The sequence below is a fragment of the Ornithodoros turicata genome, chromosome 3 (genome assembly GCF_037126465.1).
Source record: "Ornithodoros turicata isolate Travis chromosome 3, ASM3712646v1, whole genome shotgun sequence".
In the NCBI taxonomy this organism is placed as follows: Eukaryota; Metazoa; Arthropoda; class Arachnida; order Ixodida; family Argasidae; genus Ornithodoros; species Ornithodoros turicata.
The window spans coordinates 70,570,459-70,588,892 of NC_088203.1; the positions used below are offsets into that span (position 1 = coordinate 70,570,459).

Here is an 18,434-nt window from a genome sequence, read left to right on the forward strand (position 1 = left end):
GGAACCTGAAAATGAATCTAGCATGATAGTGCAGTAACAGAAGCGGCACCACGGTCCATGGGGTCCAGGGACCGTGGCGGCACTAAATCAGAGACAGATCCAGAGGTGGGGGGTCCCCCAAATCATTAGGTTAAACATAAGGTTTCCTCCTCTCCCTCCCCTCCCACAAAGAGACCGCCTCCTGCACTAGACATGAACATTGCTGAAACACACGACCCCAGTTCTAAGGAGCATTTATTTACTGTAACTTTATGTGGTAAAAGCAGCTTAGTCTGATGTTATGAGGGGGCAGTAGCCATTACGCTCTTATAACTCAACGAAGAAAATATCTGGAAAACTATGCACATCACTGAAATGCAGTGGCAGGCGGTACTTGAAGTACCAAGTACTCAAATACTGCTTTAACTACATTTCTGAGAACTTGTACTTTACTTGAAGTACAATTCCAATTTTGTACTTTGTTCTTGCTCTAAGTACTTAATTTCCCTAGTACTTTCCCATCAAGTCTTCAACTGGATATGCAAAGGCGAGAAATGAAAAATATTGAGTAGGCTGTAGTCAGGTGCTCTACTAATTACACTATGGTGACATCCGATCTTCAGGATCTCAGTTGGGATTGGCAGTTTGGAAAAAAATGAGGAAATGATGAAGCTGAAAAAAGTCACGACGGGTGCACATTAAGATGTTGATGCTGCGCTTGTCAAATGGTTTTATCACACTTGTGCATCAAATGTTCCTGTGTGCCATCTGCTTATCAAAGAAAAAGCATACTTCATGTAGGCTTCGCTGGCCTCCTGCAGTGCCATCACAGCGGAGCTCTGTAAGCGCAGGTCGGTCTTCAAATGGCACTTGTGTAAAGTGTGTCCGTGAATGTCAACTGGTTGGATTTACAAAGCACTCCATATGTTATAGGTGGTAGAAATCATTAAGTACAGTTGATGTGAAAGTTTGCAGCTGTTCACTTCAAAGACCAAGTTCACTGCAAAGATGTTCTACTGAATGCCTTCGGTGAATTATGGCCAGAGTTGCCTTTGTGCCATAAACACAAGTGTCATCAACATGTCAGACATGCAAATATGTTAAGATAAGAGACCAACTGCCAATTCGTAGTGCAAGATAATGCTTTCAATAACATCAGCAGATCCGTTCCGTGCAGACACAAGGCCAATCCATTTGAGACAATTATTCGATGAATCTTCTGTGAAGCAGATCATTCACTAGAAAGTACTCTCACATACAGTTGCAATAACTGGCTATTTCAATTTTAATCAGGAAATGGTAAGAAAGTTTTTCACTTCACAAATTACCCTGTCTGCTGAATAATGTGCATGTATGTTTCTATCATGCATTTGGTAATTCACGATATGTTTCTGTGCCCTGTTATCATTCTTGTGCCTGGTAGGGCCACATTGTATAGTTGGGACATTTTTGGTGCATACTAATTTTCCTGTGAGCCTAGGGATGCCACCTTTTGCCATGCAAAATACACACTGTGACCAAAAGGGATGAGAGGAGATGAGGAATGGGAGGGCACGGATTAAATCCATGAACATCACCCCCAGGTGGGTGGGTGGGTGGTTGTACAGCCCTCTGTGAGGTGTACATATTTTTTTTTGCAATACGTCCCCTGAAATTTCTCAGATTGCCCAACACAGCTTGGCTCAAAAATATACTATCCCACTGGGAACAAGAAATGCAGGATTGTGGATTGGGGAGGCTGAGAGAGTAGGACGTCAACTTAGAACAGGCTCATTTAACAATATGCACAAAAACATACTGTTTGTTAGATCCACACTATTACAATGTAACTTCATACCATATCTTCACTATCACCTTTCTGTTGTCATGTACAAGTTTTAGCGTACAAATTTTGCTGTAGCTGTTGTATTACGTGTGCATTTACTACATGTTTGTTATATATTAGTGTGTATAACTGATGAAATAGTGTGTTCTATGTACGGTAGACTATACCCTATAGTTTGACGGTGCACGCATCAAGGCCCTTGTGGCTTTTCTTGAGCACCAATAAACTTGTATCATATCAACAGAAAACAACAAGGAAAAAGGAAAGCACTACAACAAATCACTTTTTTTTTAAAGTATACCTCGCGTACTTCTCCAGGAAATGCCATCTGTGATGGAATATCGGCAAAACTCTGCCAGTAATACCTTCCATCTGGCAGCCAGCAAGCAGGGTGGAAACCCTGTGCGAGCCTTATATAGTGTCTCGAGGATTTACATAAGGCTTAAATTCAAAAGCATAATTCCAATTTTCCCTTTCATATCAACACCCCTACTCCCATCATGAGGCTGAATGCTGTGTGCCACTTAGTTGATTCATTTTGATTCTTTGTTATAAAAAGTACACAATAAGTAAATAGTAAACAATAGCATAAAAGTAGTAAATACTAATAAGTATAAGTACAATTAAAACTAAAAATAAAACTGTACAAATAATAACAAAAATAAATGACACATTTTATGAACACAGTGACTGTGCAACGCAACTGCCTCTCCATCGCACTAGTCTTGTAGCTCACATCCCTATCGTGCATGGAAGAAATTTTGAAAAACACACTGTTCCTATCAAACGCAATATTGTACAAAGCGTTGTTTTGGATCTGCTCACTTCAATAAGAAATTACGTAGCACGAATCAAACTTTTTGATTTTCTTTAAAGATTTTGTGTTAGCGCCAACTTTAACAACAACAGTTAGCGAAGCAACTGTGGCTATGAGCGGCGTACAGACGTGGACAGATGGAGAGAGGACAACAGGAAGGAATGGGAGACAGGGGAGTTAGCATGCGTCCTGGGCCAACTTCAGGGGGAACTGTGCCGACATTCATCTGGAAAGTCTTCGGAAAACCCAGGGAAAACCTCAGGCAGCACAGCCGGTGACAGGATTCGAATCCGTGTGACCTCCCAGTCTCGGCATGGAAAGCGATCATCCTAACCACTATGCCACGGGAGCTGGTACGGATTAAACTGCACTCTAAGAAGTGATGCATGTGTATTTCATGGCGGTGGTACTGAGTGAGGTTGTTGTATGCCTAAGCAATATAAGCATAAACTTTTACTGAAATATAACAAAAGTCTACCAGGTCTACAATAAAACACATCAACATTCCTTCTACTTGATTCATTCCTTGTTACAACTGATATTTTGTAAGACACACACATTACCGAGTGTGTCATAGGAATTGTAATAGTAGCTCTCCAGCATATAGATATCACTGATGTTGTTACAGGGCCTTGCTCGTACGCAGAAACAAGTAGCTCATTTTTTCAGAATGCTCTTTCAATATAATCATTCACTTAAGGTATTCATTTCATTTTATCCACCACTAATATCCAGTACTATTTGCCCACATTTTCCCTTTCTTTGTCTGAGGCACAAAATGCTGACACTCGCACAAAGTTAAATAGATCATGATGGATGACTTTATTGTCTACCATTGCCCGTGACAAGTACAAGGATGGTGATGGAAGGATCCCTATGCCCGCAGAGCTGCAAACTGCTGAAAGACTCCCAAGACGTGAGAGTCTATGTCGGTTGTGAACACGAGAGACTCGAGTGTTGTCACGTACTTGAATACATGCTCATGGTGCTGAAAGAGAGTAGCACAAGCAAGGTGAGTGCACAATCCTCTCATCTGTGCAGCAGGCATTATCAAGTCAAAAGGATCACCTGAAAGAATACTTCTTGCAATCTTCCCAATGTCCAACGAAACCAGTGCGTATTGAAGTCTATGCCTTCAGACTCACAGTGGACGATGTGTTCCGTTAGAATCATAATGAAACGCTGAAACAGAATTGCAGAATATGCTTTGAAGGAACTGTAAAGTCAAACTACAGTGTGTTTATGTTCCACTATGTTGAACTTGGCTTTGTGGTGACTACACCCCAGAGATTCCTAGGCAAATGCCTATTTCTTTCGTGTGGTTCTAATACTGCCATTCCAATACAAGAGCATGAACTGGGTGCTGGGGAACCTCCGGTATAGGTTTGATAGTGCCCATAAATGCCTATTCCGGCGATAGTGCCTATTTTGGCGTAGATGCCTAAAACTCCAATTAAACAACGAAAAATGCCCACAATGGTCTTAAAGCTAGGGGCGAAACTCCGTTGTATAAGCGAAATTGACCTCAATCATGTCGCATGTCCTTCTAAAACCATCGACTGCTGGAAAGAAGCAGGTACCTCAAAGACGCTGGAATGTAAGATGAGAATTGAAATTCAGTTACTCGTTCTTCTCTCCCTTCCAGCATGTCTTGTGGGTCATTGTTACAAAATACTGTATAAGTAGTAATTTTCGCGAGGACCTATTTTTCGCGAAATTCGCGAACGCCCTTTTTTTTTCGCGAATTCAAAGTCCCGCGAAATATTCAAAACAATGAAAAATACGAGAAAGAAATAAGGCCCTGGACGCTGATGCATCTTATGTAAGCGGTTTATTACACCCTTATACTGCACTTTCAGTTCTGCACGTGACTTCAGGACTTTTGTTGTAGTTGCCATGTTTAAGCTGCTGGTTGTGGCGATCAGCGACTTTGCGAGAGACATGCTCATTGGCAGCAGAAAAAGTTTGTCGCCTTCCGTATGGAGGACAGCACTGTCAGGCAGTCTATGCACGTGGTAGCTGGTTGAAAGAAGAGGACAAGGCGACGTTGGCTTCAAGTACCGGAGCAAAAACATGGCGGTAATGAGTTGAAAAATACGAAGCTGTCACGATGCTCACTGCGTCGATGCAGACACAAGAATCACGGGAGACACAGAAATTCGGCAATGGCCCCTCATTGTAGCATTTTGAGTCAGGAGGGCTTAAAAGGGAGGAAATGGGTAATGGGCCCAGGGATGTTGTCCTTTTGTTAGTTCAAGATGGAAAGTCCCAAAGACGCCTCGTGCGGGGGCGACGCACTGCGGTACCGCGAATTTAAGGTTCCGCGAATAATTTTCCTGATCCTGGCTCCTCGCAAATTCGCGATAAAGCGGTAAGCGCATACAACGATTTCTCGACGGAAAAACTGCAGGCTTTCCCACCGGCACGACAACTCGACGGAAAAACGGCCGGACGAACCGCATGCACAGATTTCCACTGCTGCGAACGGTGGCGCCCTAGCGGGCGTTTCGTTAGTCCGTGTCAAATTTTGACTTCAAATTAACTGATAGATATTTTGCTACCCATAGAAAAGTTATAGTGGCACACAGAATAAACTCTTGCGGTCAAAGCACATTTGCGAAGCAACCGCTACAAAGGCGCCCTCGGACAGCAGTGAGCGGGCGACAGCATGCCTCCCAGTTCCCAGGTTGGTCATACGGGCATCCGAAATGCCCGCCACGGCCGCTCATGGAACGATAGCGCGTGGAGCGGTACTATTGTCTGCCGTCGAGCGGCCGCTTCCGCTCTTCGCCAGATTTTTCTGTCCACCGCTGTCATCGAGAAATCGATGAAGTTCGGCTCACCGGAAAAACAGTGACGGTGGCCGGTTTTCCGTCGAGAATTCGTCGTACGCGGTTACCGCTTTATACAGTATAGGCACGTTTCGCAGCTGTTTTGTCACAATCTAGAACTCTGAGCTATTGGCTGTTTACATCTAGATGTGTCGCTGAAGCTTTTTTAAATTTCTTCTTTCAATGCAGAAAACGAAGTCTAGAAGGCAAAGCTAAAAAGTTTGGGGACTGACAAGTTTGCGTGTGAGACTAAAGCCTCCGATATGCTCGAAGCCTATCTCACATATTGCCAGTTTGCTGCCAGTGACAAGTCCTTCTGAGAAGTGTCGTAGAACCGGTGGTAATGGCTAGAAGCCTTGTGCCTGTAGTATAGGATGGATAAGTTTTACATTTCGCTTAGTAAAAAGATTACAAAAAAAAAAGTCATAACTCCCATTTACGGTATTGGTCTTGCAGATGGAACTGATTTATTCACTCTGTTTTTGCACTTTGAGCGCTACAGATGAAAAAAAAACAAAAAACATTGATTGTGTTTATAATGCTATTTTTAGTGCCTAAATCGGGATTTTAGACACCTTTAATAGGCACCTAAAACAAGTTTTTTTCGTGCCTAAAAAATTTGGATTTTGTGATGGCACACAGATGGTGTGTTCTACCTCAAATCGAGCAAGCTGGTACATTTCATGTTTCCAATGAAGGAGGAAAAAATATATGTTGAAGCCGTTGGTGAGTTAGGAGAAATAACCCTTTTGGAATTCTTTGCGCTACGTGGTCCGCAAAATAGGCGAGGACGAAAAAACTGCCTCTCAGAAGAGGATGTCGTCACGCACAGGGTAGAGCATCCCCTGCAAGGCTATTTCTTGTCGCATTATAGTGAGTTGTTGCTCTGGCTTTAGACCATCTAGTGCATAAGAGGCTCTTGCTTTGGCAGAGCTGTGTCGGTTTTTGTTTATCTGGAAAAAATTATCAAATTTGACTCAGAGCACCAAAAAAAGACCATATCCACTGGAACTTTCCAGACGATGTACAAGAGGGATAACATTGAGCTTAATGGTATTTAATTTCTCATTCATTAATGCTTCGGTCCTACTCCTCTTGTGAAAACTGCCATGTTTGCCAAGAGATTGTGCCGCTCCTATTTGTCTGACGTTGGAAGTATTGATGTCGTAGGAAACCATTTTTTCTATACAAATGCACTACAGCGCCCTTTTGTTTATACATCGCTCAGCTTTTCTACTATAAAGCGAGGAACATGACCATATTCTCATTTTTTGCTAATCTATTTATTATTATTTTGGAGACAGAATGCAAATGGCAGATACAAAAGCACGTAAACTCGCGAACTGAAAGTTCGTAAGCTCAATCCACATAGCAAGCAATGCGCTTTGCACTTTCACTCTCCACAAAATCTGCAGTGCACTTTTGGTTTCGATAAAGACAAGTTGGATTCGCTTGTCAATTAACAGCATATTTACTGGAATTAAGATGAATTAAGTACGTAACGGCAGACTGCGGCAAGGGTTCACACCAAGCAGACTGCCGACCGCATACATTTTTCCGGCTTATATTTTGGAGTGGTAATCAGGGCGTGTTGCTTGCCAACCTCAAAATCACAATATAAGTGTTCTTATTCCTACCTTGTGCATGTATCTTGTTCGTAAAAGGTCTCTATTCGATGTCCGCACCCTCTAAGTTAATCCGCGCATAGTTTGTCTAGATGCAACCAATCCGATAATGTTCCTAGGTCTAGCCGCTTAGGTGGTTGTCATAATAAATTTCGGTGAGATCACATTTCATTATTAAAAATGAATGGCGAAGTTGCAAAATTTAAGTGAACCTAAGAAGGCGCTTGCTTCATTTCTATTTTACTGCTCAGTCAAATCGGTTTCTAATACAAAAAGCAAATAGGAGTGTCTTCTTCAGCATAACCAGGTTGTGCCTAGAAAAGTAATCAATTCTGTACAGGAATCAGTAATCAGTTTCGTACAGACTAGGACTCGAACTATAGGCTAAATTTTTGTTTATTTTCATCTCATTCTCATACACATTAGCAAAGCATGCTAAGAACAGCGCAAATTCCACCGATGGTTGAACACCGGAAAACACAATCTGGAGTTTACTTCAAGTCCCTAGTTGACCTTGTGCATTGTAACTGGCGGATGATCCGAAACAGGAAGGGAAGAAAAACATGACAAGATGCGCCTTCTTGCCCCTGTGTATTGCTTGTGCATTTAACGTAGAGTAGTCATACTCAGGTTGGGGATCGTGGGCAGAGCCATCTGTCCCAGATGCAAGCGGGCACACGCTCCGCGTGCCCACCCTCTTCGGCTTGTAAGACTTCAAACGCTACCGGCGCTTTTTTTTTTTTTTTGTCCGAGACGCGCAGATTTTGAGATTGTCTGAGCGTGTGGGTAGGAATTCTTAATGCGACTCAGAAATTGTCTTCCTGTAATAAAGCCGGGAAGGGTAATTCAATTAGGTGCTTTGCTGGTGACGTCTCCAGCGGATGTCTCTGTGGGTGTTCCGATACAATGCAGGGAGTAGTAAAAATTGTCATGGCTACATCAGTCTACACTCAGTTGATTACTGGCTGCCAGGTTTCTGCTTGACGCCGCCACAGGAGGCTTGTCGCTATAGGTTGGACACTGCGGTAGTGTCATTATATGTGAAAGGAAACAAGCTTCGCTGCAGGTCAGTCGCCACTGTCTTCGTCCATGGAGTCAGCCTCAGTAACTCGGCTGATATAAACGGCATTGACTTCAACTCGTCGAAATTTCTATGTGCATGTGCCCGGTCCGGTGCACTGTGTTGTGAAAGTGGCCATGGAACATCCATCTACGTCAGTGAATGTGAGTGACAGTCCAATTTGTTCATTTGGTCCCAATGGATGCAGCAATGAGTGCACTTCCCCTCCAACAAAGTTCACTGAACTAAGTGAAGAGGACCAGTACCTTATTTCTGCCCGAGTAAAGCGAGCCTCTTCCACAATCACTGCCGTTTGCAAGAACCACCATGCGCTCTTCGTCCGAAGGTACACCTTAAAGATGGCATCCAAGTGTTGCATCGACCCCCTTGGACAGCACAGGAAGAGAGTGCGCGGAACTAAAATAATATCGTCAACTCTAGCAAAGAACGCAGCAAGGCTTGGGCTAGTTCCTGGGGACAGATTGTGCCCCAAATGTTACATGCTGTGCATGAAGCACCAGTCTGGTACTTCGAGTGACACGGAGCCACTGTCCAGCCCAGGTCGTGACCTGGCGATCGCAGATCAGGACACACTGCAGTCGTTCAACGAGTCACTGGAACTTCTTGGTGAAACTCCGTTGAGACGGAAAAGAGCTCTGCCCCAGAGACAGAAGTACGCATAGGAGAAGCTCTGTAGGATAGAGTGCAAAGCCAGGAAAGCCCTGGAAACTTCGTTGGGCGTACCGATGGCATCCACTTCAGGAGAGTCATGTCCTATCATGGTGGAAGATTATGAATCCCTGCTTCAGGAGCTGAGGAGGAAAAATTCGGCTGAACAGAGCCAATCAAAAAACAGTCATGATCCTAACGTTGGCCCCATCGTCGTGGTCAAGGCAACAAACAATGCAGTTTTTTTTAGCTTCGGAACGTCTTGTTCGCTGAACACGAGAAATTAGAAACACGATGGACGTCCTGAACGAGCCATCTTCAGCGAGAGGAAGGGCTCCGTTGTCCCTTGTGACCAAGGAATCAATTGAGAAGTTTTACCAAGATGGATTCATATCCTACTACATGCCAGGACAAAAGGATGTTCTCAAGGGTCATCAGAAGAGGCTCATGCTTACGGGCTTGAAGGACGCCTTTCTCATATGGAAGGCAAGCAACCCAACTCTAAAAGCTGGATTTTCTCCATTTGCATCCTTGAGGCCCCCCTGGTGCGTGCTTGCTGGAGACCCAGACACGCATTCAGTCTGTGTGTGCACTTATCATCAAAACGTGAAGATGATGCTCCATGCTGCGGGAATCCAGGAAACCTACAAAGACCTTTTGCGGCTAATGGTCTGTGCCATTGACAAGGATGAGTGCATGCTAGGACGATGCACCCAGTGCCCGGGGTTGGAACCTCTATGCGCCAAACTCACTGATAAGCTCGGCCATGCTGATGAGTTTCAGGACACCATCACATTTCAGCCGTGGGTACCTGGCGATAGAGCATCACTTCAAACAGTACTTCTTCCCATAGAGGAATTTTCCGAGAAGCTGATTCTTGAACTAAATTCACTAACGAGACATCACTTTGTCAGCTCGTCGCAGTCGGCTTACTTTCGACAGCTCAAGGCTGACCTTCCCGTCAGTGAAGCGATTGTTCAACTGGATTATTCAGAAAACTACTCCTTTCTGGCACAAAATTCACCACTGTTGTTCTACTGGAATACTTCCCAGGCAACTGTGCATCCCATAGTGGTGTATTTTCGCTGCCAATCTGACCCAATCCTGCAGCAATTTGTCTTACGTCATTATTTCTGAATCCCTGACTCACGACAACACTTCTATACACTTGTACCAAAAGAAGTTCCTCCAGCATTTCCTACCCGCTCACGCACTCATAAAAAAGTTGCACTATTTCTTAGACGGTGCTGCTTCTCAATATAAGAACAAAAAGAATTTTGTGAACCTTTGTTTTCATGAAGAGGATTTTGGAATATCGGCAACACAGAACTTTTTTGGTACGTCCCACGGGAAAGGTGCATGCGATGGGATTGGTGGAACTGTTAAGCAGCTGGCGACAAAGGCGAGTCTGCAGAGGCCTTTTGGTCGTCAGATATTAAATCCACCGGATTTATTCTTTTGGGCTGAGGAAAGCCTTCAGAACATATTGACCATATGGGTGTCCTTTATGGGTGTCCTTTATGGGTGTCTTTTAACGGCAGTGATTTGGACAATATCAAAATCAGTGCGTCTCGGACAAATAAACAAACACCGGTAGCGTTTCAAGTCTTAAAAGTTGAAGAGGGTGGGTGCGCGGCGCGTACGCCCGCTTGCATCTGCGACAGATTTGAAAAATTATTACAAAACAATAAAAAAAAGTACCCTGGAGATTTTTTTATATTTTGAAGTGGACAGGCGGAGCTTCATTTTAGCTTTGATGGCATGTCGGTATCACGATGGCAACTTCACCTTTTATTCCTTCCAATAATGGCAATTTTCGAAAATTTGCATATTGCCCGCCATATTTTGCAGCCTTCTCCTTTAACTGAAGGAATGAAATTTTTTCTACATGTTAACCATGTCCACATCTATCAGGACACCAAATTTCATACTTGTGTGTGCTTCCAGTGAACGGGGGAAAAATGCTAAACATGCGACAAAAACGCAACAGTTATAGTCTGTGGCGTGCCTTAAATACACGTTGTCATCGGAATTTTTTCACTTAGAACTAAGGGGCAGAGCTTCCTGGTCAGGATGGATGTGACAAACCTCAAATGGCTTGAGCCGTTCCCTGCGGAGAAGCCATTAAACGCACCTTACTTTTTGGCCCTCCCGCAGACTTTGGCACTGCCTCGCGTGAAAGCCGCGTGGAATTCCGTTGAAATATTTTTCTGGCATTCATAATTCAATGATACGAAGTAGGGGAAAAAAAAGTGTTAAAGTCCGTGGGGGTCAGGCCACGATTTTGGGACGGTTCTTGTGGAATGACCCAGCTAAAAGGTGACACCGAAACAGGCGTGCAAACTGTCGCCCGCCCTCAAAATGTATCAAGCTACGAAACAAGGAAGACTCGCCATCTCCTCTATAGTACTTCAGATGATGAAAGCAGCAACGTAACAAACAAAACAACAGGTACCCGAAACAACAGTGAGAGAAAACACCAAAGGACGGGTAATCGTTTTCGAGCTACGACGTGCTACACATTTTTCTGAGTGATAAAGCAGATGTATGTATGTATGTATAATCTCACACTTACTGTGGCATTTTCTCATTGAATAGAGTATCGAAATGGAGTATGTCGCTTGTTTCATGTGTCGGACAAGTCATTTTTTATGGCAAGAAAAAAAGAAACAAAACAAAAGAGATAGAGATCGTGATCAAATTTACTGTTTTAGATCTCGATAACATTACATGTGGCAAAAGGGCAAGGCAAGTTTTTTCATTACATGCGGCACATGCTGTGAAACTGACTGTGTGTAAAGTACTCCGATCATCGCGTTGCATGATCTTGAAAAGCGTCTTGCTTGCTTGCTTCGTAGGAGATAAGACTAGATATGACCTACTGGTAAACATTCCTCTCACCCCTCAACCATTGGCTTTGGCCTTTGTGAAGGGATAATAGGCTTGCGGGATAACCCAAGTCTGAAGGTCTATTTTGGGAGTACGGACTTTGTAGAGAACCTGTTCAGGGAGAGAACCCGCTGCTGCCGGACATCAACTGGATATAGGGTGGTGGCTCCCCGTAGTGTCGGCTTTCTCGACATGATAGGGAAGGAGGAAAGTGGGACCGTAGCCTTAAGCTTATCAGGCTATACAACAACAGGAACAAATACACAGATGATGATGAATGGGGAAATTTGCCACCTGGTTGTAGCCCACTACCTCAATGCCAATGGAACTGCATGAGATGTAACATGTCAATAAGGGGACGAGGAGGGAGAGAAAATAGCAAGGACGCACATCAGGATTAAAGGACATAAAGGTGATGCAGAAAATCCAGGGAAATCTGCAGGTCACGATAGTGGGGCCCCAAGGACTCTCGCCAAAGTGAACTGAACGGCAGTGATTTGCTCCAGTCGGACATAGTCCACAGTCACGTGCTGGATATCTGCTAGTGCAGCATGTGAAGAAAGAAGTTGAAAGTCTGTTTGGAAAGTTCCATTTTGCCACACGCGGGACACAGTGCCACCGCTTGATTGCACTCCACGTATTGGGCCGGCAAAATGTTCACAGCGCACCTATCGATCAAGTCCGAATTTTTATTTTTATTCTGTGTGTAGTCTAAGTGTCTATGACGATATATCAAACTTTAGAGGAAAGTTTTTGGTGCGTTTCTTTTCGATAAAGACTTCGGAATTTCGCCATTTTGCGGAGGTATGGTGCCACTTGGAGATGTATCCCTTACGTTCTTGACAGAGTAGCGCAACAAGTTATATACTCAATCTTCTGCATTTCGTACATTGTCTGGGAAGTTGCAGTGAATATTGTGCTTTTTGGCGCTCTGAGACAACTTTGAGAATTTTTTCCAGATATACAAAAACTGACACAGCACTACCAATGCAGGAGCCTCTTGTGCCCTAGATTGTCTAAAGCCAGAGCAAGAAATCACTATGATGCGACAAGAAATAACCTTGCAGGGGATGTTCAAACCTGTGCATGACGACATCCTCTTCTGAGAGGTAGTTTTTTTCCTCCTCGCCTATTTCGCGATCCACGTAGCGCAGAGAATTCCAAAAGCAGTTATTTCTCCTAACTCACATTTTTCTTTTTTTTCCCGTTCATTCGAGACGTCAAATGTACCAGCTTGTTCGATTTGAAATGGAACTAGCCAGATGCAATTAGATATCAAGTCTTTATATTTCCATACTAAAGATTGACAGCCCCCCAAATAGTAGCATCCACAGACGTCCACTGCGGGAAACAGTCGGAGGCCGCCTCGGAATGGTGGACACATGGTACAACACGATACTAAAGTACTTCGTAATGCATTTGACACAAATTACCTACTACTAAACCTGCTTTAAGAGTCATGGCAACTCTTCAGCAGTTTGGTTTTAAAGAGTTGTAACGTTTCAACTTGTACAGAAATCAATGCCATCTGTTGGCCTCTCCCTTTTTGCATCATCTGCTAACTGCCATCATTCACTGTCCCAACCTGATTGAGGGGACCAGAAGGGGAAAGTGGTGAAAGTCGCTTTTCTGTCTCTGCTCTATGCAAATCTCTATGTTTATGGAAGGGACTCAGGACGAGAGCCGCTGATATTTCCCCTTCTGTGCCAGAAGAACAGTCTGTTCCAAATATCAGTGACTCTTGTCCTGAGCCTCTTCCCTTAACATTTCCTTACTGGTTGGCTGCATTTTCTACTGCATCAACAATGCATCAACCATGCATTTTCAACAACCCACATTTTTTTAAGTAGATGGGTAGAAATCCAGCGAACCGGTAGAATGTAGGAAGGGAGTTGCCTCAGGACAGAAGCCGGCTTCTGTCCTGAGGCAACTCCCTTCCCACATTTTTTTAAGGTTTCACCACTACATACCATACATTGTAGCTTGCTAGTGTTGTTGAATGCATTTTCTATAGTGGCATACAAGTCGCCTTAGTGTTGGTTGATCAAGGTTGTGCTGATCAAGTTTTGGTGGTATAGCGATTTTTGAAATGCAGTTGTTCAAAAAATGTTCAATGTACAACAGTGCTATATGTGTCTGAAACATGGACTTTACAAGCTTTCGGAAGAACATACAGTTTCTACTGCTTTACCATTCACTTTACAGTCCCTTTAAAGGCAAAATTATACCATATTTACTCGCATAATTTGTGCACCCCTAGTTTGGCACAAAAATGCCAAGAAAATACAAAAATTGCGTAAATTGTCCCCCCCCCCCCCCCCCTACATGTAAACAATGCCCCAATGTGCCCGCATGACTTCCCATTCTGAATTTCTCTGGGAAAGACATTTCACGCTGCAATCAACGATGGTCATCTCAAATTTGTCGACGTTCTGCTGTTTGACCAGCTGACTGGGCTCATTGTAACAAACAAATGAATACGAAGAAATATAGGTACTTTAGTGAAATAAACTCATTAAAGAATAATTTTAGTACAATATAACAATTCTGGAATAAAAAATTGTGTGTTTAGGTCGCTACACACTAAAACAATGTGGCGCTTAAGGAGTTAATAGGCTTATGTAAGAGTACAGTAGCTTGCAAGATTTGCTTATGCTAGTAAGCAAGAGTGGTGAATAAGAACCACAAAGCTTGATTTTTATGCAAGACACACAAGAGAGAGAGAAGGTGAGAAATGGGAGTACCTGAAAAATGATGAGGAAAAGATTCTTTAAGTCACTCTGAGTAGCCTCCAGCTTCTCTTCCATTCGTTCAACGAGCTCATCTGCAGGGCTATCATCCATTTCCTCCTGTGACAGGGAAACAAAAGAACCTGAATAACATGTAGAAGCAGTCAATACAAGCACTTGCCTTCTGTGAATTGTTCTTTGCACTCTCCAGTTCAGCCTGAAGCTTTTTGACGTGCTTAATCATCTTTCGGATAGTCAGGTGCAAGATCTCCCAGATGTAAGACCTGGTTAAATGAAGAAAAGACAGTGCAGGAGTTTATGCCTTCCAATCCATATCTGCCAACATTAGCACTTCAGAATATGTTGATGTGATGGTTGCCTCAACTGCCTTATTTTAAGCTCAACATTACTTTTCATAAGAACAAATTCTTCGACTCTACTCTGCAAAATGACGTCAGTGGCAGGCATAACACGTTGCTTTGTGAAATGGATGCGAAATGGACATGTGCATCCAACATGTTTGCCACACTAGAGCGCAATGCACACTAGAGCCACCAATGTATGTATTTCTAGTCATACCAAGAAAGCACAAATGGCTCACTTTGTGAAATCTGCGAGGAGCTCCTTCGAGAAGATCCAGTTGGCAACAGCAGAACATTCCACAATTTGAGTCTTCAGGAATTTGTCTACCAAGCCAATCATCATCTGGAAATACCAGTTGCTTTGTTAAGACATGTACGCTGCACCTGAAAACTCTGAGGCCCTAATCTGATCGGTGTCAGTAGCGCGAACGTGTCATTTGGGAGTGAGCGCTGTGGTATTTGATGCAACATACCGCTAGCGATGAGGATTTGGTATTTCCTGGGCTCCAAACGCATCGCCTGTGAGCAGTGCTGTCGCCCGCAGGAACGACGGCCTGTACCTTGTCGTTAAGCACAGCGATAGCTGTCGAGATGGCTGCAAGTTTGTTTGCGTGCCTTGCTCTATCAACAACGCCACGGTCGGCAGCCATGTTTAGATTGCACCATAGTGAGTTTGAATTAAATGACAATGTCTCCTGTGAAAATTTTTCGGCTCACGCAGGAAGGAGCATGGCACTTACTTGAGGAGCTCAGTACCATACACAGAGGTTTGCCTAAAACTTACGTTTCTCCACTTGTCAACTGTCTCAATAGTCCCTCTGCTGGCATTCAATATTGTTGCTAATTCTGTCCACTCCATTTGCCTGTCTATTTGCAAGTAGGGCGGCCACAAAATGCTTGTGAATAGTTTGCAACATTATTTCATATGAGTTGTGGGTTGGGTGAGAAGCGCAAGACTTTCGCCCCATGGTCAACGCGCGTATGTCATCTGCTTTCAAAACAAGTGACATTCCACATGATTCTCCTGCTGCTGCACAATAGGCTGAGAGCATGGTGTCTCATACCCAGACGTCTCAACGGTGCAGCCAAGCCGAATGACAGTCAACACACCAAGTGCACCAGCGTTAAAGGCGACATGGGAATACCAAAACTGGCAGGTATCACACCAGGTGGTCATCATCGGCCCCTACTGATACTCCTCTATCGACACTGCCAGTGGGGTGCTCAACAATGACTCTGAATAGGACCTCTGGTGATCTTGACAATGGTCATCCACATTGTAGAGTAGGTTTAAATATGCACAGGCATGTCTAACGTACTGTATTTTTTGTGTATTATGCACACCGATGCATAATGTAAACCGCATACTGTATATAAGTAGTAATTTTCGCGAAATTCGCTAGCGCTCTTTTCTTTGTGAATTTAAAGTGCCGCAAAATATTCGAACCAATGACAGAAAAACACGCGAACAAGATATATGTAAGAAATTTTACCCAGGGTGCCGAGGCAACTTATGCACGGGGTTTCTTACGCTATTACGCTGCATTGAATGCCAATCGTATCTGCTCGATGAGGTGACAGGAATGATGGGAGACAAGGCAATTCGGCAATGATCCCGATACCGGCCAAGTAAGGACCCCTAACTTCAGCCCTCTCAGTCAGAAGGCTCAAAAGGAAGACAACTGCAATGGGTTATCACTTAGTTGTGTATTACGTTGTTGTGATACCTTTTGTTAACTTCTTCCTGAATTTTCAAGGTGGAGGGCCCCTAAGACGCCTGGTCCAGGGTCAACGCACCGCAGTACCACGAACTCAAGGTTCCGCGAAGAACTGCCTGATCCGGGCTACTCACAAATTCGCAAATTATTAAGTACGGAAATTTAAACACTTATACAGTAGGTGAAGGAACCGCACAGGACATGAAAACTCTACATTAGCATTAGTGTCCACAGTAGACAAAGCCCAGCGTCGAGTGCAAGTACAGTTGAACCTCTCAATAACGAACGTCCATTTAACGAAATCCTCCGTTTAAGAGGGGATACGACCTCCGGCGGCCCCATGTATCCTCTATGGGCGAAACAATGCGATCTTTTGCAGCTAATACTGAACCGATTTGGACCAAAATGGCCTTGTTCGATAGATTTTAGAATTTCAAAAAATTCGCATTGGAGACATTTGCAATTTTTTTTTGCAGAAGTTTTTAAAACCTTACGAAAGCTGCAAAAAATTTATAAGTTCGGTCTCTCGCTTTTGGAAGTTCGTAGCTCGTTTACTGTAGCACATATGTGAAATGTAATCAGTAGAATTTACGCGGAATTCTTTCTTGAATATTTACGTGTCCATGTCATGTCTGTCCATGCCTCCAGTTGTTCACAATATTGAAAAAACTTAAGGTATGTACGGCTCCGTGAACTGCCCCGTCTTGCCGTCGTACAGTAGCGCCACATTGCTGGTCAGAAGAGAACTTCATATCGTTCCGCGGAATGCAGTCACTGTTCTGGCACCCTATCCCAGAAGGGGTTTCCCCGGCAGCGGAAGCGCGAAATTGAGGTCGTGAAACCTGTCTGAAGAGATCCACGTTGAGTAGGTCGTCGCAAAATAATGGGAAGGCCTTGAGTGAGAATAGGGAGAATAGGCGGCATAGACCAGGAAAGCTTTGCTACACAGCCACACAATATTCGTCTCGCATCGCATGCACGTAAAAAGAACGGTAGGGTTAGGGGAGGTGATGCACAGTGAGACCGAGTGGTGTTATCATTCGCGTTGACAGAAGACAGTTTTTTTTTCTTTTTTTAATGAGGTAATATCAAACAGTCAAAGACTGGATTATGGGAAGGCCGAAAAATAAGGAATTCCAAGAGGATGTCTGCGAAATAAATAATTTATGAATAAAACGTTGAAATAGACTCCACGTAGAAATTCACTTTTTAACAGAACTTTTTCAAAAGAAGCTCTTTCTCTATCCAAAGCTGTAAGATCAACCCCAGTACACGAGGGATGCTGCGAAAAAGTGGCATGCGCTGGACAAGGTCATACAAAGTTATTTTAACTGCATAAAAAGCATTTAGCACATTAATTCCCAATACCTGTCCTGAGCACAGCGTCGTGGATCTACCTGATGTAGCAGATGTAACTTTTCGAATATATATTTTTCCTTTCTTGGTGGCCTCTGGCTTTCGATAGTTCAGTCTCCCCAGTTCTCGGGCTCGGGGTCCAATGATGGGTGTCACATATTACACCCAAAAGAAGGGTGCTTATTGGGTATATTGTAGTGCTTATTGGGTATATAAAAATGGCAAGTTCTGAAAAAAAAAAGGCTTGCTTCCAAAATTCACGGAACACTATTTGCACTGATGTACTGCAACCTGCATTTACAAGTCTGAGCGTCTTAGCTGCAAAGACTCTTGGGGACATGTTTACAGAAAGAAAGCGCCTGGTGGGTGATTGCCAGTGAATGACTTGTACTACCCACTCAATGAATTTTAGAGGAGATGGTGTCGCTCTATATATTTGGCAACCCGAACGTGTTTGTCGTCGTGTACAATAAACACTTGCAATAACACAGTCATCTCTACTTTTACTTTTTGTTTTCTGCCTAAGTGATCGAAAGTACGTTATCTAAAGGGGAGTTTGATGAAACGATTTATT

General features: G+C 43.6%; 1 protein-coding gene across 1 annotated transcript in view; it reads right to left on the bottom strand.

Moving 5' to 3' along the window:
- Positions 1-3,419: 3,419 nt before the first annotated feature.
- LOC135388587 (nuclear cap-binding protein subunit 1-like) overlaps positions 3,420-18,434 on the bottom strand; it is a 59,447-nt gene continuing 44,432 nt past the window's right edge. The window contains exons 20-24 of the mRNA XM_064618214.1: positions 15,026-15,129; positions 14,606-14,708; positions 14,440-14,544; positions 3,690-3,803; positions 3,420-3,609 (exon numbers count right to left, since the gene is read on the bottom strand). Coding sequence (XP_064474284.1) covers positions 3,496-3,609; positions 3,690-3,803; positions 14,440-14,544; positions 14,606-14,708; positions 15,026-15,129 — 540 coding nt within the window. The 3' untranslated portion in view covers positions 3,420-3,495. The remainder of the gene's footprint in view (positions 3,610-3,689; positions 3,804-14,439; positions 14,545-14,605; positions 14,709-15,025; positions 15,130-18,434) is intronic.